We start from the raw sequence: 21,332 nt of genomic DNA on the forward strand, positions 1-21,332 counted from the left end.
TTTGCGTCTTTGCTTTAATTGTGAATGCTGTCTTTCATTGTGTTTTCATATTAGAAATGATTATGTTGCCTTTGTCGTTACTTATGTAGCATCCGAAACCAGTACTCATTTACGGCAATTAAAATGTCAGTGATTTCTGTTGCGTCTTCGACTTTTCCATAGTAACAGCCTGCAAGTAAAAGAGTGTTTATTTAAAAGTGATCTTTTTCTTAATGTTTCCTTAATTCCTCCTTTTTTGTGTAAAATTGTGTCACAGATTTAAAAAGCACTTTAAAGACAGTGCATTCCTGGCTCATCCCACTTGATATGTTTAATTCCAGTATTCATGATTTATGTGACATATTTTATCTACTTTGTGTCACCAATTATGTTTATCAATTTTGTATGCCGTTAGTATATTATTCGATATCACTCTTTTAACAGGATTAAAAACTTTGCCAGATTTTTGCTGTAACTATCATTGTTTGTCTTTTTTTGATATCTACTTTCCTTTTTTTTTGATAGCTACTTTCTTTGCATTGTGTTAATATAGATATATTGTTTTCAGTGCGACCTCCACCTAATTTTCTTTAGCATCTCCATTCTCATGAATGGTTTTCAGTTTGTTTTCCAGTGCCTACTGACATAATTATTCTGTATGTGATATTTATAGATACTATAAGCTGTAATTCTTTTGCTTCAGGCTTCTTTACTTTAGGTATCACGTTTGTTGAGGTTCACTCCTCGAGTGGTTGGTGGTTGGAGAAAAAGCCATTGAAAATCTCTCTTTATTGTTGATTGAAGGGAAAGGTTTGGGAGTTGGAGGATTTAGGAAGGGTTTGTTGGAGTGTTTTGGGGATTGCAAAGAGAAAGCTAGGAAAGGTGAAGGACAACAGACCCCTGGACTTAACTTGAGTGCTCCATTGATCTTGTGTTTCCCCAGTCTGAACTTTGATGTTTAGGCAGTTTGTCACTATTTCCATACATTTCTGACTAATCAGAAATATCATATAAATTTCTGGTTTCAAATTATCAGCCGCACTAGTTTTTTTATCTCATTTTCTTTAGATGTTCTTGTAGTTGTGCCATTGAAATTTTTGGCCCTTGTATGTTTTTTGAATCCTCGTCTTACCTTACAGCCATTTCCGTATGTTTCTTTGTTTTCTCTTTGCACATTCCACTCAGCCCTTTGTGCCCATCATCTCATCATTGTTTCTTTCTGTTGCAAAGTTTCCTCTGTTTTTATGTAAAAAAATCATCCTTTTCTTATCTTTATAATTACCTTTGATGTGTTGTTTTTCCGTATGTTATATATGTTTTTATATTTTTGTTGAATACCGTTTCACTACTTTGAGTTCAAACACTGCCTTTTGTTGTTAGCTCACCCCTATATTCATCATATTGTGTTAATTCTTCATTATTTTTAACTTCCTTTCTCCTTAGATTTTTTTTTTTATAGTATTCCCACATTGTGGAAGTTGAATTATATATCTTTTTCTGTTTCTTCAGTAATTTTTTCGTCATGGTTATGTTTTTCATGTATATATATTTGTACTTTATTTCTTTATTTCATTTATTTTTTTATATTATTATACTTTGTCGCTGTCTCCCGCGTTTGCGAGGTAGCGCAAGGAAACAGACGAAAGAAATGGCCCAACCCCCCCCCCCCATACACATGTATATACATACGTCCACACACGCAAATATACATACCTACACAGCTTTCCATGGTTTACCCCAGACGCTTCACATGCCTTGCTTCAATCCACTGACAGCCCGTCAACCCCGGTATACCACATCGCTCCAATTCACTCTATTCCTTGCCCTCCTTTCACCCTCCTGCATGTTCAGGCCCCGATCACACAAAATCTTTTTCACTCCATCTTTCCACCTCCAATTTGGTCTCCCTCTTCTCCTTGTTCCCTCCACCTCTGACACATATATCCTCTTGGTCAATCTTTCCTCACTCATCCTCTCCATGTGCCCAAACCACATCAAAACACCCTCTTCTGCTCTCTCAACCACGCTCTTTTTATTTCCACACATCTCTCTTACCCTTACGTTACTCACTCGATCAAACCACCTCACACCACACATTGTCCTCAAACATCTCATTTCCAGCACATCCATCCTCCTGCGCACAACTCTATCCATAGCCCACACCTCGCAACCATACAACATTGTTGGAACAACTATTCCTTCAAACATACCCATTTTTGCTTTCAGAGATAATGTTCTCGACTTCCACACATTCTTCAAGGCCCCCAGGATTTTCGCCCCCTCCCCCACCCTATGATCCACTTCCGCTTCCATGGTTCCATCTGCTGCCAGATCCACTCCTAGATATCTAAAACACTTCACTTCCTCCAGTTTTTCTCCATTCAAACTCACCTCCCAATTGACTTGACCCTCAACCCTACTGTACCTAATAACCTTTCTCTTATTCACATTTACTCTTAACTTTCTTCTTCCACACACTTTTCCAAACTCAGTCACCAGCTTCTGTAGTTTCTCACATGAATCAGCCACCAGCGCTGTATCATCAGCGAACAACAACTGACTCACTTCCCAAGCTCTCTCATCCCCAACAGACTTCATACTTGCCCCTCTTTCCAAAACTCTTGCATTTACCTCCCTAACAACCCCATCCATAAACAAATTAAACAACCATGGAGACATCACACACCCCTGCCGCAAACCTACATTCACTGAGAACCAATCACTTTCCTCTCTTCCTACACGTACACATGCCTTACATCCTCGATAAAAACTTTTCACTGCTTCTAACAACTTTCCTCCAACACCATATATTCTTAATACCTTCCACAGAGCATCTCTATCAACTCTATCATATGCCTTCTCCAGATCCATAAGTGCTACATACAAATCCATTTGCTTTTCTAAGTATTTCTCACATACATTCTTCAAAGCAAACACCTGATCCACACATCCTCTACCACTTCTGAAACCACACTGCTCTTCCCCAATCTGATGCTCTTTATTTCATGTATAGTATATTAAAATGGTATTTCATGCATAGCAAATTAAGACTCTCCTTTTCTTCCTCATTTTCTGCATTCCTCCTCTCGTCATTTAGTTTCTTCCTGTGATTTATACCATGTCTTGTACTCTCATTCATGCATGGTTGTTGTGTTTATTTCTACTGTCCTTGCCTTTCTTCAGTACAGATCTTTTAACTTTGTATCAGTAGTGTTTTGTAGTCTTATATAGGTGAATCATTTTGTGTATTTCATTGCTTTTCAGTTTGTTTTCTATCGTACTTATATCACTTAATGAGTCTTTGTCTGTTCTGTAACACTTCTTTGTTCCTTATTTTTGATTTCCAAAATCTCACTGTCTTTCTACCTATATTAGGTGATAATCTGACTGCTTAAATATAGTGTATGTTAGTGTCCTGTATTTGCATGCAGTCCTTTTTCTATGTCAGCATATCATGCATTTTTCTCACTACTAAAACAATATAATGCACCAATACCAGAGCCCCTTCCTGTCCCTAGCTGAGCATTTCTTTGGTTCCCTTGACTACTATGTATGCACTGGTTCAGCCCATTGACAACACATAACCCTTTGTATGCCACATCACTCCAGCTTTGTCATACCCTGAAGTAAAATCTACAGTATTATTAGTGTGAGGTTAATCTAATGTAAGGTTTTTGATATACTTGAGTGAAAGAAGAAAAAGTATACAGCTAAGCATTTGAAAGTTTGTTTAGTCAGAATATGAGCTGTGGAAGAATGATATAGTATTTAGGTTAGTGTACTCATAAGTTTCATTGTAGTTCTGTTATAGGTAGATTGAAGATGAGTATTACGTTGATCCGCGTCAAGGGTGCTGATCCTGAGAAGAATGTTGAGGAGCGTAATGATCTGGAGGTACCTGTATCTCTTCCAGCTGTCTTAGGAAGAGGAGCTTTGTTGAAGGTACGTGTTTGTGAATGGATTTTTTTCCACAGCATATTTTTGCTGCAGTTCTTATTAGAACTTTGTTTAGTAATGGTATTTTTCAGTTGATATTTTGTTTGAGATGGGAACCCTTTTAGAGAAGTTTTGCTGCAGATTTTATTTTTTGCGTAGATGGTTATTATTTAAATATTAAAAGCTTCCCATTCCTCTCAGATTTTTACACTGCTTCTCTCCTTTCTTTGTGGATGTACTGACTTAATATATGTTAGTGTTCTGCTGAAGATAATTTTTGCTTCTATGAGTTGTTCATTTGCCTCTTTGATAGTCAACTGTATCATTTAATCTCCTTTTTTGAGAAATACGTATTGATAGTTATTCTTTTATATCAAGATGGTCCGGAATGTTAATGTGACAAATTTACTTTCAGTGTGCTGAAAAAAAGGTTTCACGTCGGCATGCTTATTTGGACTGGGATGATGATGGAGTCCTTATTACCTCTGTAAGCTTTGTATGGTTGTGGTAATGTTGAAAGATACTTTTTAAGATATTTTAAAGACATTTCAAGTAGCAAAATGACTCTCATAATTTAATGATTGAATTAGAAAGTCTATTGAAATTGTGATTTAAGTTTATGTAAAGACTCGTGTGACAGAATCTCAACTATAGATGTGTGAAGGAATGGATTAAAGTTCTGTAGATGTAATTTTCAGTTTTCTCAAGCACTTCTTGAACCATTCTGTTTAATATGAGGGATGTACGAATAACTCATACAGTGTTTGATATGAGGGATGTATGAATAACTCATACAGAACATATACCTTTGTAATGAACCATTTTTTATCATACATTTTGACAGCTTATACTGAACTGTTCATACAGGATTTTGTAGTTGCCTTTTTTGAATATTATGGTAGTCCTTGTATAGAATTCAGATATATAAACCGTGAAATGTTAATAACCCATATCAAATCTTGTGTTGAGTGAAGATATGTTATATTTTAGGTGCATCAAAATCCAACCTATGTTGTAGCCAATGGTCAGGAGAAAGAATTGACTGAAGGAGATTCTACCCTTCTCTCACATGGAGACAGATTCGGTTTAATGAAGGCTACTTTTTGGTTCAAGTAAGTTCATTAGAAGCACTTGATGGTATACAGTAGATGAATATCATGGGAATGTCATCCAAGATGGAGGTTTATTGATTCTTAAGAGGTATATATACCTGTATTTTATTAGATTATGATAACCCCAGGACCAGTTTCTATGAAATTCTGGGTATTACCAAGGGCCTTTTTAAAGGTTCCTGGAGCCCAAAGCTGCATTACTTCTGGTGGCCACGAAACGTAAACTTATTTGGAGTGATGAGTTCTCTAATGAGACCATACTCCTAGTGATACAACTTAACCAAAGGTGATTTTTAACTCATAACCTCATGGAGGCAGAGCCCAGCAGTACCTTGAAAAGGTGGTTGATTGGATGAGTAGTTTAGAGATGTTTAAAGGGATGGATTGATCTGTCGCTAGAATTACGATAACTGTACCATGAATGCTTTACAGTCCTATTCATAATTCCATTTGATTTAGAGAAAGAACATGATGGAAGAAGGAGTCATGATTATGGGTACATGCAAGGGAGGCATTTAAGGACAGGGATAAATGGAGACTAGTTTGCCATGGCCAAACCTTTGATAGGAGTTCGCAGAGGGAATGGGCATCAGAGATATAGGAAGATATATTATGTGAGTTTTATTTCATCTGATATGACATGAGCACGTTCATGACCCCAGTTATGGCCCTTTTGATTAGTGGGTAAAATAGTTTGTAGGAAAAGCGAAAGACTACAGCAGGGATTAAATGGTGCTCCCTGTGTGTTAGTAGACCCAATTTGTAGATTTGGAAAGGATATCGGGAGTGGAAAGACTGAATAAGGTTGAGAGAGAATTCCATGACTTTTACGTATGAGGAAAGAAGTTGAGGTAGGGAACCTGGGCTGGATTAGTCTTCATTGTACATCACAGGGCTAGGTTGGGCTATAAACTCATTGTTGATTAGATGTCTTTTGCCCTCCCTTTATGTTAGAAATAAGTTGATGTGTTAAAGAGGTTCCCAATATTTCCCTACCTAGTTCCAATTTGAACCCAAAATAAAATGCATTATTGTGTAGTTTGCTATATGTTGTTCCATGGCTGTATTCTCCCCCAGTCTTCACTACTCACTTTTTACATGTAGAGTTTGAGATATTCATAGAACAAGGAGTCTGTGAGTGCCCTAAGAATAACTTCTAGACATCAAAGCAAGACTAAAAGTGTTCTGTATTTTTACATAAAGAATGGACATCAATTATCACTTACATTTGATGGGCATCATAGGTGTCATTGACAGGTTCAACACTTGCCATTTCCATTTATTAAGCCTGTTTTGTATCCAAGAGGTTTATGTAGATACAAACCAAAGATATTACGTTGACAGCACCTTCTGTTTTTTCATGTCACTTAGAGTACCTCTGTTTGCATAAAGCTCTAAATCCATCGGATTGTTTTGCCTGTACTGTTCATATCATCGAGATTGAAAGTAATACTTAAAAAGAGCAGACATCTGTGCAGGAGTTCCCTTTCTTTTCTTACTAAAATACCTTTTACAAAAACATTTTTTCAATAGTTTATAGTTACTTCATATGTTCCAGCTTTGTAAGTCTCTTTTATACTTAAAAGATTATTATTTGACATTATTTTCCTAGGATCCTCATACCTAGTTCAGTTCCTAAAGATAAAGGAGAAACAAAAGCTGAAGAGGTATCTAAGTTTGAAAATACATCAGAAGAATCTACAAAGCAAGTGGCTGTTATAGAAAATGGGACTGAAGACCCCCTGCCAGTTTGTGAAAGTAAGGATGTTACAGATTGCTCTAGTGAAAAGATTGTGAAACCCCCATTTGAAAATATTACAGAGGCTGAAGAAATCCCAGCTGAGCAAGAAAAGAGTGAATGTTCTCATGCACCTGAATGGGAAAGGAATGGTGATGAGTTTGTCAAGAAGGAGAGACCCAAGAAGCAGGATGATGATAAAGACAATCACATTAGTGATGAAAATTATACTACTACCGCAAAAGTAACTGCACAGGTGAGTACCCGTATCATCAAGTTCATACCTTCCTTCCCAGGATGCCCTTTCTGTGGGGCTCCTACAGCCCTCAAAATGCCATTCACAGCCACCAGGTGGGACCACAGGTGAAGAAGTGTAGTGATTTGAGCTTATTCTTATGGGGTAATTGTCTGTGCTCAGCATTTTTAGTTTGGAAGTTATATTTGTGGTATTAGAAGTCTTGTGAAATTTTCCTTGATGCTTTAAAAACTTTTGTTTCCATTATTGTCACCATGAGAATTTTAATCCTCCTGTCTTTTTCACTGAAATTCCTCTCTGTCAGTACTTTACCTTCTCTGAGGCCGGCACGTTTTAGTGTTTCATATATGTTCATGATTGAACACTTGTTCTGGTTAGTTAAAATATATAAGTATTCTGTACTTGATGATTGATGCTTCATTTTTGAAAGTACAACATGAGGCTTACTCCCTGCTGTAATTCCACCCTCACTCCTCCATCTTCACCCTTTAGTACAATACCATCGCTGTGTGAGTTATGTTAGTTCATGTGATTTTTACATATTCTATACTTTATATGTATTTCTTTCATGTTTAGAGGGAACCAGAAAATGTGAGATCCTTTTTTGTCCATATCATGATTGCAGATTGCAGTCACACAAGAAGTTGACATGTGAAAGACTTATGTAGCAGATTGTTGGATTCTTTTAGTCCTAATTTGAGCCTCCCACCATTGTTTGAAACATACATGGCCGTTGAGTGTCATGTCCGACACCTCTGTATCATGAGTGGCCACTCAGCATTCCTTCATTGCACAATCTATTTACCTCGTATGGTACATCCAGGTTGTGTCAAAGAATGGCTAATGCACAATCTATTTACCTCATATGGTACATCCAGGTTGTCAAAGAATGGCTGATGCACGATCTGTTTACCTCATATGGTACATCCAGGTTGTGTCATGGTCACTCTGAAATGATATCTCCCAGGAAAATATGTAGAATTCTATTCTCTGGAAGTTTGCTTTGCTCATGGTAGACTGCATCTCAGTCTTGAAAATTGTAGAAGTTACCATGGTATCATAATACTCGTGGTTGGAGGTCTCGCATGTGCAGTGTACATGCTCAGAGCGTGGATTAATATCGAGATGATTATGTAAAACTTGTAATTATAAATTTGCGCATATGAGGGGGAGGTTACTTTCATGGGTCTCATCTTCTGTATCTTCAGTATTTCTGTTTTTTCCTTTAGTGGTCACTGTAATTACTGCATATGTTTAGCATGTCCTGTTTGTCCTTTATTTATACAGAACTATATTTGCACATTTACCCTGACTCTGCTTAGTTGTGAAGATCCTCAAAAATCAAATTATCTTGGTGAGATTCTGCTTATATCATACTGCTTGGTATGTAGGGAAAAGTACAGAGTTAAACTGAAAAACTGAATTCATTTTGATTGTAGAGAATTTATTGTCCAAAAGAGTAAAGTACTTCAGTGTGGTTTTTTCTAATGTGTATCATTCCCTGTCACTCATACTGACTGACAACTTTGTGAGAGAAAGAGTTACCAAGACATGTATCCAAATAATTGCAAGTTCTATGTCTTCATATTTTCAATATTTTCAGTTTTAATTTTTGTTTTTGCATGATAACCAATTGTTTTTCGTACATGTTTCCATACTGATATTTTTTTGTTTTCTGATTGTACAGGAAATTAAGTTAGCTGTATCTAGTCGAAAAAGGGAACTACCCGAATGGTTTTCCAGTACTGATGTTTTGAAGAATAAGGGAAACCCATCAGAATCTAATAATATGCACTGTCATGGTAGCAGTCGGAAAACCATGCCAGCAGCCTCGAAGAGGAAGAAACCAGAAAAATGTGCAGACGACAACAGATCAGCAATGATTCAGGTAGGAGTTACCTACAGTTAGTATCATTTAGTAAGCATTTATGTTGCTTGGGATAGGGCAGAAAACATATTACCCATGTACCTCCTGGATGCCATAAAAGGTGGTTAAAACTGACTGAAGGGGTTGCTGGAAATCTTCCCCTCCTGTGTTATCAGTCTCTAACTGTGGGAAGAGCAAAACTAAGATTTTTCTCCTGAGACTAAGTTATCTGATCGTGATGCTGCTTTGCTATGGTAGAAAAGGTAAGTGGAGAAAAAGTGACCACACATAACAACTCATTTTAGCCTATAAACACTGTAGTGGTAGCATATATTTTCAATAGTAAAAAAGGTAGACACAAGCTACCTTTTACTCAAAAGTTACTTTGAAACAGAACTCTGGACAGAGACTCAAAATTGATGGCATATAAGTAAAAAAAAGAAAATAGCTGATGGTTCCCTGACTGTTCCTCATTTAGGATGTTTTGAAGACAGTTAATGGGTGCAAATTTTGATGGGCAACACTCCATCTGTGCAATGTTTGATTAGCAAGTTTTATGCCATTCTCTTCCTCATATGGAGATGATGGATCATAATTTTACCATAGCAGCATCAAAGAGAGTTGTTCATGGATCTTTTCTAGATGGAGTCTGCAGCAATTTCCGAGATGGAGTCCACAGCACTTTGGTATATGCCATATCAAGGATTAGGACTGTCTTGTCTGAGACAGTACTGGGATCAGCTGCTTTTGACCTCATTCTGTGATTGGGAGTGAATTCTCTGGGGACATCTTAGCTACAATGACCTATGGCTTCTTACCATCTTGCTTTGTCCAGTTTTAGGTTTAGAGGCAATAGGAGTCAGTACTGTGACCTTAGCGTGGAATTTTTGGACTCATACTATTTTTCCTTTGATGAAGATTCACAAAAAGATGATATTTAGACTGACTGTTTTCTTTGAAGGTTGATGACACCAGTTAGCCCTAAAGTGGGTAAGACAACCTTTGTGCAGTGCCAATTCCCTCATGAGGTCCCCTAGGCTCACTTAGGGTCAATACCATCGAAGACAGATCTAACATCAAGATATTAGGTTTTGGAGTCTTCTTGCTTGAATTTTTTCCACATGTTTAGAAAAAGTTTTAGAGAATGTATGTGAGATAGTCTTTTACATTGTCTTAACTCTTTTATTTGGAAACAATACTTGGGTGCTTTTGTATATGTCTTTTCATGCTTTACTTAAAAATTCTGAAAATGTAACTGAATCATTTTGTTTAAGGTGTTTCTGTGGTATTTGAGATGACATGAATGAAGCCTGTAAACTGTTGCTTTACATAAGAATGTTTTACAGTAGTCTTTGGTCAAGAAGAGTGGTTTTATCAAGTTAGAAAAGAGGGGTAAATGTTGAAATGCAGATGGTTTTGATTGAGAATCAGAAGGATATATCAGTGGAAGCATCAAAAACCTTGTTCACCCTTGGGCTTTTTTCTTTTGGTAGATCACCATTGATGCCTTCATCATGATGTCTTCTTTGCATGAAGCACTGGGGACTGTACTTTTTTCAAGCCTCCTGGACAGGGGCTGGAAGATTTTCATGTATGGAATGGTTCAGTTGTACAGTTTTAGTATTTTGAATCTTTTTATGTATTTACAAAAACAATGCTAGAACCTTGAACTCTCATTCCAGGTTTCATGGGTATTATCATGAAATTATTGTCTTGATAAGGCCTTGATTATTTATGCTTGTTGAATGCAATGCCATGTTTTCATGAAAAATATCATTTCATTTGTAAAACAAATTTCTTTACAGGCGAATGAAGAAAGTTCAGACACTCACCATTTATCCACCAATCAAGCTGTGGGTGCAGATACTGCCAAAGTAAATAATGCTAAGAGTCCTAGAAAACAAGAAAATGTAAAGAGAGGTTGTGTAACACCAAGAAAAAATAATCAGAACTCAAGTCCAAGGAAGGCAAAAGGCTTGGCCAAAAATGGTACATCTCCACGAAAAAAGGAAGCTAAATCACATCATGATTTAAGTGATGAAAGTAGTGATGAAGATTTACAAGGTATCACCACCCCAAACCAGAAAAACAAGAATGATGACGGGAATACGGACAGACTTCAACAGACACCACAAAAGCAACACCAGTCACCGGCTCAGCATCTTCCGCTGAGAAAGCAGCATGATTTCAGTGATGATGAGGAAGAGGATGTTATTGATGAGACCACTAGTAGTACAGCTAGTACAAATACAAGTGCTCCATTGCCAGCTGTAACTAAAGGAGCCCCATTAGCACTTCCCCAAAGAAAAGTTCTGAGAAAATCCTGCCAGTATGGTGCTAATTGTTATAGGTAAGTATGATGTATAGGTTTTTAAAGGGGGAAGTGGGATTAAAAAGTTGATTTAGTGCTTCCTCACCAAATCTTGTTATTGTAGTTCCCACTGCTCCTGCTTCTCCTTTTCCTTTCCCTCCTCAACCTCCTCCCCTATTTTCTTCCTATACTTCCTTTCTCTTCTCTCATCATCAAATTCTTTGCTTTGTAGTCCCCTCCTGAGGGTAGTTGGAGAAAGATTTGTGTGCTTTGCTATGGTCAAAAAATAGGATATTAAAGGGAAGTTTAGCCCTATTTTCTCAAACACTCCAATTGGCTGGCCACCTAAACATTGCTGGAGATGCAGATTGACCTCTAGGGTGGGAAGATAAGGTGTCTTCACTTACTACTTACTTCATGCCTTAGGAGTCCTTCTTTCCCTATTATGAAACTCTTGCAACGCTCAGAAGCTGGCCTTTACCCACTGGTTGGAAATACTGGTCATAAAGTGTCGTGATATGTGTATGTCTTTTGTGTAGAGAGTGTAGGGTAATTGAGTAGTGAGTGTTCAGCGTCTTCTTTATGGTAGTTACATCATGGGCATTAAGGGTGTTTGCAATGTTGTAGTGATGGGTAAATGGGAGAGTGTGAATTGAGTTTCTCTGTGGAGTATGGTTTCATATAGGTGTGTATCAGGTGGGTTAGAGTTCAAGACTGAGTAAGAAAGTCATTCGTTTGGTGCTATTTCAATGTGTATGTGCTTTGTAAGTGCTTTTGTTGGAGGTGGTTGATCTGTACAGAGAGGTTACTAAAATGTAAACCGGTGCTGGTAAGTGTTCTGTGAGTGTTTCGTTTATGGCTTTTGTGTTGATGTTTCTGGGATGGGGCATATACGCCATGTTTGTCACTTGTGATTCGTAATATGTTTTGAGATTTGATGAGTAGAAGTGGTTGGCCATTAAGGATTATAGGAGGGTGCAGGTTACATTTATGTCTGTCTTGGGTTAAGAGGGTTATGGATTTCTGTAAGGATGCAGACATCTTGTTTTGAGAAAGTGTTTCAAATCTGTGATACAATGTTGCATGTTTGTTGTTGCTAGACTAGTGTCAGGGTGTTGTGATATGATTGTGAGATCATCAGCAAATGCGACAACTTACACAGTGTGGCATGTGGAGGTATTATTAGGTCATGTAGGAAGAGATTGAAGAGGGTTGGGTAAAGAACAGCTCCTTGGCCAGTTCTGTTATTTACAGAGTTTAAGGCCTTTGTGAATGACTGGCACTACCGGATATGACATTGGTTAGTCACTTTTTTCAGTTTTGTGAAGGTTAGTGTCAAATATCTTTTGTCTGAGGGTATATTGAGGAACAGTTTCTAATGCTTTATTCATGTCTGTTGCCAGTAGCACAACATGAAAGGGGAGTGTGGTTGGTTAAGATCATTCAGAATGTGTTGTTGGGGTCCATATGTAGAGTGGGAATGGAATGATTGGGTGATTTTGCTTAATTTTGTTGTTGATCTGTTTTTCAGGGATTTTGATGACAGTAGTGATATAGGGCATTATGAGGATGGGGAGTTAGCAGGCTTGGAAGGTTCTAGGATAGGTGCTATGTTGGCAAATTTTGAGATGCTTCAGATTTTGTTGTGTTGCCAGGAGTTATCAGCGATGTCTGTGAGTGCTTGGATTTCATCTTGGTCGAAATAGTTTCAGAGGAGGTTTGATTATTATCAGGGCCAGTGTCATAAGAGGTTTTTAATGCTGTAAATCTATTTTGGATGTCGTTGGGTGTGAAGGGTGGACGAGCAGTTATTTTGGGATGAAAAAGAATTTAAGCACAGAATGTGCGAGAAGTTTGCATGAAGGAGTAGTTGTCCATATTGATTTATGAAACTGAAATCCAAGATTTTATAGATCTTCATAAGTGGGAAAATATGAGCAGCAAACTTGGATGACATGAGTAATATAGTTGGATTTAAGAGAATAGGCTGAGTGAGGAATGAAGATGTGCAGATGATATTTGGTGTGAAGAAATCACTAGAAAGGCTTATGGTAATAGAAGTTTTTGGATGGTATGGTCATGAAGAACAAATAGAAGATGATATTTTGGTCAAGGAGATGCATGCTATCATGATAGTGGTTGAAGAGATGACAGACTGTAAAAGCGATGTATAGATGCAGCAGGAGAATGGACTCGCATTGAGAATATTTCCGATGAAGATGCTAGAGTAATGGTTGGACATGAAGCAGTGGAGGCTTTTTATGAAGAGATAGGATGGATGGGGATGTTGGTTTCTCTTGATGAAACAGCTTTGTGTACAAAGTTAAAAAGTAAGAAGTGCTTTTTTATTGTGGAAGTCATATAACACCCTGTGTATGATGATTTAATTGGATGTTCATACTTGATCCACTCAATGGAACTGGGTATAGAGGTACTGAAGATGAAGGTTGATGATCCCAGTTCTGGAATCCTTGATATTTGAGCCAAGCCAGCTTTTGGAATTTTCTGGTTTTGGGGCAGTTTAACTTAGCATACAGGTGAAACAGTGATGCACGGTAATACCAGTTACATCCGTTACTTCACGTGCATAATGTGTGTGTAAACCTCAAAAGGTTAGAATTTAATCATACAGGCATATTCTAAATACATGTGAAATCCAGAAAAAGTCCAAAAAAGGATTGCCAGTTACAAACAGGACTTCATGAGCATAATGCATATGAAAACCCAAAGTGGGCAAGATTATACTATGCAATCTTGCTTTAAATGAAAATATAACATTAGAATGTAAGGAATTTCTCCAACAATTTAAGTTTTCATGAAATAGTTAGTTCCAGGAACATTCCACTTTTAAGAAGCTAAATTCAGAATCATCTAGCAGTAGATTTTTAGACAAACTGATAGATAGGGGGAAAGTGATATATTTATTTAATAAACTTTTTCAGGAAAAACCCTCAGCATCGATTACAATTTGCTCATTCTGGGGATCCAGACTACAGAGAGAACACTTCAGAATCTGAAGATCCCAGTGACGAGCGACCTGAGTGTGAATATGGTGTAAATTGTTATCGTAAGAATCCTGGACACCGTCAAAACTATCGACACAGTAGAGTTCCTCAACCACAACGAAAGGCCAAACGAAGAGGTTAGACCACATCCTGACATTGTTGTACATGAACCTGATGCTGATTTACTTCATTCTTTTTATTATATATGGCAGTTAGTATGCTTTAATGAGTTCATCTTAGTAAGGATGCTGTTACAGTGTTATAGCAAAACTTAAGCAAACCTGCATATGCATTTGCACATTTCAGGATAATGGTGTAGTTTATCTTCATCCTGTATTACTTTGATGATGAGTTGCATTTAGGTCGTGAACACTAAAAGATGACATGGATTGACTAAACTGTTCCATTGCACTGAAATTTAACCTGGATATATTAAACTTCAGTACAGTTTTTTATTTTTCATACTATGTACAGTATATTGCACCAGTTGTAGATACTAAACTGGGTAGCCATCATCAGTATGATCTTTTTAGCTCATTTGTTGCTGGTTTGTATTCTGGTAGAGTATGCAGAGTATTGAAATTCTTAGTAATTATGTCTATTCCTGTATCCAGTATATTGTTTCCCATTTTCCTACATGTTAGTTTTGTTGAATCGTCATGACCTGATTTGGTACAGCTCTACGATGCTCCAGCTTTCCTACAATTCTCTTGCTCAAATATTTCTCCTGACACTGTTCCATTCTCTCTCATCCATGACATACCTTCATCTCAGTCATATTTACTCTTCATCTTACAGTCATCCCCTTCATACAAACACAAATATCTTTTCATGCTAAAGCTTAAATGTTTTATGTTTATTTTACTTTAAAATGAAACAGTGTATGATGGGTGACTAAAGTAGGTGAGTTAGGGAAGAGTATGAATAATAGATGGGCATGGAATCCCTGGTATAAAAGACAATAATGCAGGAGCTCATGGATTTTGTTCATCAGCAGGCACGTGATACAACATTTAATGGTGCTTTAGCTTTACATAATTCTGCTTACTTGCATACTTTGTGTCTGCATATTTTTGTGGTGTTGTGATGGTGGTTATAAGAGCAAGAGTCAGGAGGGTAAGTTAGTGATTTTCATTGGTTGAGGTGCTCACACAGTGCATAATTATCTTCCTGTCACAGCTCTTACACCACTGTGTCCCCAACTATATTTTGTGTCAAACTTATTGCAGTCTCTCTTTAACATTGTACCCAAAGAGTATGTTGGATGATTATGGGTTCAAAGTGTTTTATTCTTTAGCAGAGTACCCAAATAGTATGTATGGAAATGGCAGAGAAGTACGAAAGAAATTGAAATATTGCCATTATTTGAAGAGAAGTGGTTGTAAGCATGGATAGAATTGAGAGAGCTGACTGGGCTTTTTGAAATGGTTTGGACACATGGAGAGGGTGAGTAGAGAGAGTCTGATGAAGGTGATATACATACCAGCATTGAAGGGGGTCAGGGTGTAAGGTGAAGACAGAAGATGGAAGGTTGAAGTGAAAGCGTTATCTGGGCCTAAACATTCAAGAGGGTGAGAGACATATATAGGATAGAATGAATTAGACTATTATGGATACTGGGGGCAATGTGCTGTCATTGGGTTGGACCAGGGCAAGTAAAGAACTCTGTGGGGCTTAACTTTGGATATGGGCTCAGACTTTGGTACATTTTACACAAATGTTAGAGTGAATTTGAGTGAATGAGGCCCATGGTTTGTGTTTCAGATGCTGCCTTGTTGTGGTGGGAAATAATGACAGTAATAAAGATTATAATATATTATTGTTGTTGTTGTAATAATGATTTTTATTACCATTATTATGCAACTCTCGGACCCTCACTCTGCCTTGAAGTATGAATCTTTGAGCGAGAAGTCACATTTAATAAAGCTGTGTCATTGTCTTTGGATGAAAAAGAAAAAGGTGTCAAGGTCTTTGTCACTCAGTGGAGGCCAAGTAACTGTGCTCTCACTTGCGGTGCTGCCTTGAAGCTGCAGGAGCCATGTGGAAGGAGTTCTGGTGTTATATGATAATGATAATAATAATGTGCATAAATTTTTCCCTTGAAATTTTAGCTCGCCGCCAGAAACAAGAAGCAGAGAGTGATTCTGATGAATACGATTATGATGACCCATTCCTGAATGATGATAGTTCAGATGACTATGCTCCAACTGATTCAGGATCAGATTCTGCCATGGAATTAGAAGCTGAAGAAGAGGAAGATACAACTCGCATGATGAAAGAAGCCAGAAAGTTTGTGAGGAAGAAAAAAGTGTGATTGAATAATGGTTTCAGAATGACAAATCAGAGTCCTGTCTATTTTAAATAAGAATTCTGTACAATGTATTCAGTATTGTATGATTAGCTGAGATAAAGGAAAATTTTACTTGAAAAATTTTATATTTAGCTGTCTCCGCTTGGCTGTCCTTCATTTAAATGGCAGTGCAGAATGTTGCCGGAAAGTAGAAGTACTGTGTGATGATACTTCATTATATTAGTAGGTTTATGATAATAGAAATTGAAGGAGTTCCAGAATGGAACAGGCATCAAGAGATATAGATAGATAAATGAAAGAAAGTGAATTAAAATTTTGCTCTTTTTCTCCTTGAGGAAGCACATGCAAGTAGGAAATTGTTAAGAACCTTACACTTATCAGTTTATATTTTTCTTGGCTGTTTAGTGAGCTAAGAATGTACAAGGCTTTCATTTTCAATATAGGCAGCATGGGCCAACATCACATGGTGAAATGTCACTCTTTAGGCATAGGGGTCCCAACACACTTGGAGTTATATTTTGAAATTTTTTGAAGAAGGGAGGCAGCGAAGGAAACTGCCACAGAATGTTAAGCCTTTCAACTGATGGCATCATCCTACATTATGTCCCTTGTACCTGTGGAGATGAAATGTGAACTTCCAACAAGAGATTGGAGAAATTGTGTAGAAACCATACAAGGTGTTTCAGTGCCTCCTTTTACTGTACCATGGCCAATTTTGGTAAGCTGTGCCTTACTTGTAACTAGTGATACTATTTGCATTGATTTTGTATGGCTACTGTAATGAGGTAGTACAATAACAAAACAAAGACCATGAGAGCTGGCTGACTCTGTCACAGCTTCAGCCAGTTCAAGTTCTCATGATATAAGAGTTAACCCTACATAATTTGTTAAGTGCTGGTAATGATATAGAATAGCAACAAGAATATCATTCTACAGAAAATTTGATTCCGTTGAAATTGCATCTTAAGAAAGGATGATATGAAATCATAAGCAGCTTAACCAGACAATTACTGGTATTAGATAAATAGCTGATAAATGCTCATAGTGGAGAACAACAGGCACTGGTTTCCTTGACTAAGATACTCTCGGTTATAACTGCCCCTGTTATACTCATTGAATGTTGTATAGATTGCATTGATAAGGTCTGCTAGAAGTGATGACTGGATGCCTTCATTTTTGAGGCACTGGTCATGTGTGCAGGATTCACACACTGAACACTTGTTGTTTCAGTAATATTCTATAACTTAGGTTTTGCTTGATGCAAAGTGTAATACTGAGTGGTCAATCCTTTATCAGTTACATTCTAGTCTCCAATAACTTACTGGGGCCATGGCCATAGTGCTTATACCCTCTTTGTGTTTAGAAAGATGAACTAATTTGAGAGAATCCTAACTCAGAAAAAAGTGCAAAGATGGACTGATTTATGGGAGCCCTTTTTCAGAAGAAACGTGCAAAATGAACTAATTCAAGGGGACCCAAATACAGAAAACTGGAAAATTGATTGAATTGTATTATTTTTAATTGTTTTAGTCAAGTCTGAAAAAGATTAGACAACAAAACTGGACTTTATAGAAAGTAGGAAGGGATCCATGAAAATTGTGGAAGCATTACAAGATAATGGAGCGTATTTTCACAAGTGAAAGTATATGTAAAAAGCCATTCTCCTTTGGGAAGGAATTGCTGGTGCACATTTTCTCTCATTAGTTAGCTAATAACTTGCATCTTTATCTTGTATACCTTTTTTACCTGGATTATGGTACCAGTATGTTGCCATTTCTAAGTCAAGACTTTATATTTTGCTGATAGAGAGAGAAGCGATTCTTTGTTGTATGTTTTATGTGTTGGGGTTGGGGATCTTTCCACTTCTTTTGGTCACTCTTTCAAATCTTAGAGGCTCTCATCTTATCTGGAAATTGAGAGTGTAATAAGGAAGATAGTAGCAGAAATTTGAAGATTTATTGAAATTTTGCTGGGATTTCCATTTTTTTCACTCATAGATAAGCAAAGGATTGCACCTTTTATAAAAGAAAGATCTTTTTTTTCTTTTTCATTGATCAGTTTGCAACATTCATGATGCAAGTCTCCCCCAATCTTGACCATTGTTTTTCTTGTTAGCAAAGTAGTGCTGGGAACAGATGAAGAAATGGTACATTCACTCTCATCCATTCTGTAGCTGTTATGTGTAATGCACCAAAACCTTCGCCACCTATCCACAACCAGGCCCCAGAGACCTTTTCTTGGTGTCTCTCTGTGGTTTTTTACATTCCCTGTTTCAGCCTATTGACAGCATGTTGACTTCTGTGTACCACATCGTTTCAATTCACTCTATCTTGTGCATGTCTTCACCCTTCTGTATGTTCAGACCCTGCTCACTCTAAGTTTTTTTAATCCATTTATATTCTCTATTTATGGGCCTTGTTAATGTGATTAAAGTGGTAATTGAATGCCTGAGACCAATTATTTTTTTGAGTGGATATTTTTCATAAAAAAGATTATGTAGATACTTGTGTTTATCATATTTATTTGCTTTAATATGATATTTCTGATATTTCTGCCCATGTATTCCCAAATGATATGATATGATTAAGTTTTTAGAGATCTGGTCTTCTTTGCATGTCTGACCACTGAAATTGCTTGTAGTAGGAGAGCTCTGCTCTCACTGTTTGCTCGGATTGGTCCTGATGATCTTGTATGGTGCATTCCAGTTCTTTCCTGTCATGCTAGAGTCTCACCAGGATTTGCATGCATGCAGAAGTTTCTGTCATTGTACTTCATTGTAATTTTCTTTTGCTGCTGTGTCTGAACATCTTTCCTTGGTGCTGAATCGTTTTGCGACTATTTACACTTTCAGTCTTTTCATGATGCCTTGAGTTTTTTTTTTTATCTAGGTATGTGGGCACACCTCTCACATGTGATGAAAACAAGTATTTTCATGCTTTGATGCTATAATTAATTTTTCATGAAAATTAGTTCAGGCATTCAGCTACTGCTTTACTTATATTCTCGTCCCCGAAATTGTGGAAAAAGATAGTTATTTCATGATTGTGACTTGGTAATTGATGAAATTAATGGTATGATAATGATTTTTGCCAAAACACTGCATTTTTTTTTGCTGATTTTTTTGTTTCTCCAAAGTGGATATCCTCGTGAAATTTTCAAAGATATACAAAACTTTAGTATTGTCTTTCTTACACATGCAGGTTTCGCTTAAGATTGGAGATATTTGGATTTGAAACATTAGTATTGTCCACCCCTAGTATGAAAAATTGATTCAAATTGCGGCTACTTTCATCCAGTATTTATTTTCATTACTGCTGCATTTTCTTTGTACTTATAGGAAAAAAGATGGGCCCATATATTAAGGTTTAAATATATTGTAACCTCATCACAGTGTTTTGTATAGCAAGTGTATGATTGAATGTTATTGTTTGTAATATATATAAATTTATATTGTATAAAACATATAATAAACATTTACTAAAATCATTATACCGTACTTATCCAAAATCTTTCTGTGATAGACTAGGCAGAGTAATAGAAGTGATAGGGGTTGCATCAAGCATAGCTGAAGTTGAGGCAACAATAGAGGAAGTTGGTCTTTGTATTTCAACCATTGTAAGAGTTCTTTTTGATACGTATGGAAGGTCATAAAAAGCTCAGTATTATCTTGCACAGTTAATAGGGTTTGTGAAAAGGTTGGAGTTACCCTTTTGAGATGTTTACCATGCTTTAGAGCCTGGTTCAGCACTTTTGATATGAATCAGTTAGGTGGGAGGTTTTGCATTTCATACACTGCATGAGTTGGTAATGATGTGCAGGGAGGGTTATCCAAGATAAGCTGTAGCACAGATAATGGCTCAGTGGAAAGGTTGGAGTTGACTTCTTGGACGCTAACTTTGCTTTGAAGTCAAGTATTACATTTCTCTAAGGGTCATTTGTTTTATAGAGTGTGTTAACTCCTTGATGAATTTATATTGGATTTGGGTAAACATGCATTACTTCTTACTGCACGTACAAATTACAGTGTTCCATGAACCTTAACTATCGTTCTTCTTTCATTGTCTTGTGAACTATGATGGCATTTTTTTTTTACTTTCATTGTCCTCGTGTATGTCTTCTGTAAGGTGCATAACATGCTGACAATCTTTTCATTTGGCATCTTGGAGACTACATAGGTTTCATCGTTGCAAATCATCCATTCTACAATTCTGTCTTCAGAGAAGTTCTTGGTCATCTTACTTTTCATACCCTTTGCATACTTTAGCAGTTGTGCTACTTGTGTCTTCTCACTTGAAGTTCTGAATGCAATTTTCTTTTAATCTTGGGATTACCGAACACTTGAATAGGATATAACTTGTGCTATGTACTTTTCAGTGTTGACTCTTACTGACTCCCATGAATCAGTGGTAGAGGAATTTCTCTCTGTATTTACACTTCATTCTGTGAATTATTTATCGATCCATGGGTTGAATAATTGAAACACAGCTTTGGAGAATTAATGTTGCAAAAACGTTTCGGGTCATTAAGAACAGCAGGGAGCTGTTCTTCAGAACAGCCTTGCAATACCCTGGCAGCCCAACATATTGTAGAGTTACCACACCTTCATTCATTTGTTGGTTGCATAATGATCCAGGCCTGTTTATTACCTCGGTATATTACAGTCAAGCCCCTACTTCTTTAGGGTATGAAGAGGAGCAGTCTTGCCTAACGCAAACAAATTTTATATGCCAGCTGCATTAGGTTTTCACATGCAGATGCATTTAGGTTGGAACATTAGGTAGGAGGGTAGGAGCTCTGCAAATACTGCATCAGAGTTG

General features: G+C 37.1%; 1 protein-coding gene across 7 annotated transcripts in view; it reads left to right on the top strand.

Annotated features, from left to right (window-relative positions):
- LOC139765839 (uncharacterized) overlaps positions 1 to 21,332 on the top strand; it is an 86,551-nt gene that overhangs the window by 1,086 nt on the left and 64,133 nt on the right. For 2 of the 7 annotated variants that reach the window (XM_071693666.1, XM_071693669.1), the window contains exons 2-9: positions 3,791 to 3,921; positions 4,331 to 4,402; positions 4,906 to 5,027; positions 6,640 to 7,021; positions 8,709 to 8,909; positions 10,694 to 11,238; positions 14,142 to 14,341; positions 16,316 to 20,001. In XM_071693666.1, coding sequence (XP_071549767.1) covers positions 3,802 to 3,921; positions 4,331 to 4,402; positions 4,906 to 5,027; positions 6,640 to 7,021; positions 8,709 to 8,909; positions 10,694 to 11,238; positions 14,142 to 14,341; positions 16,316 to 16,518 — 1,845 coding nt within the window. In that variant the 5' untranslated portion in view covers positions 3,791 to 3,801 and the 3' untranslated portion in view covers positions 16,519 to 20,001. Of the gene's footprint in view, positions 1 to 3,779; positions 3,922 to 4,330; positions 4,403 to 4,905; positions 5,028 to 6,639; positions 7,022 to 8,708; positions 8,910 to 10,693; positions 11,239 to 14,141; positions 14,342 to 16,315; positions 20,002 to 21,332 lie in introns of those variants that run through there. The other 5 variants (XM_071693665.1, XM_071693667.1, XM_071693670.1 and 2 more) reach the window with 3 other exon arrangements.

The sequence above is a fragment of the Panulirus ornatus genome, chromosome 56, assembly GCF_036320965.1.
Source record: "Panulirus ornatus isolate Po-2019 chromosome 56, ASM3632096v1, whole genome shotgun sequence".
NCBI classification, from domain to species: Eukaryota; Metazoa; Arthropoda; class Malacostraca; order Decapoda; family Palinuridae; genus Panulirus; species Panulirus ornatus.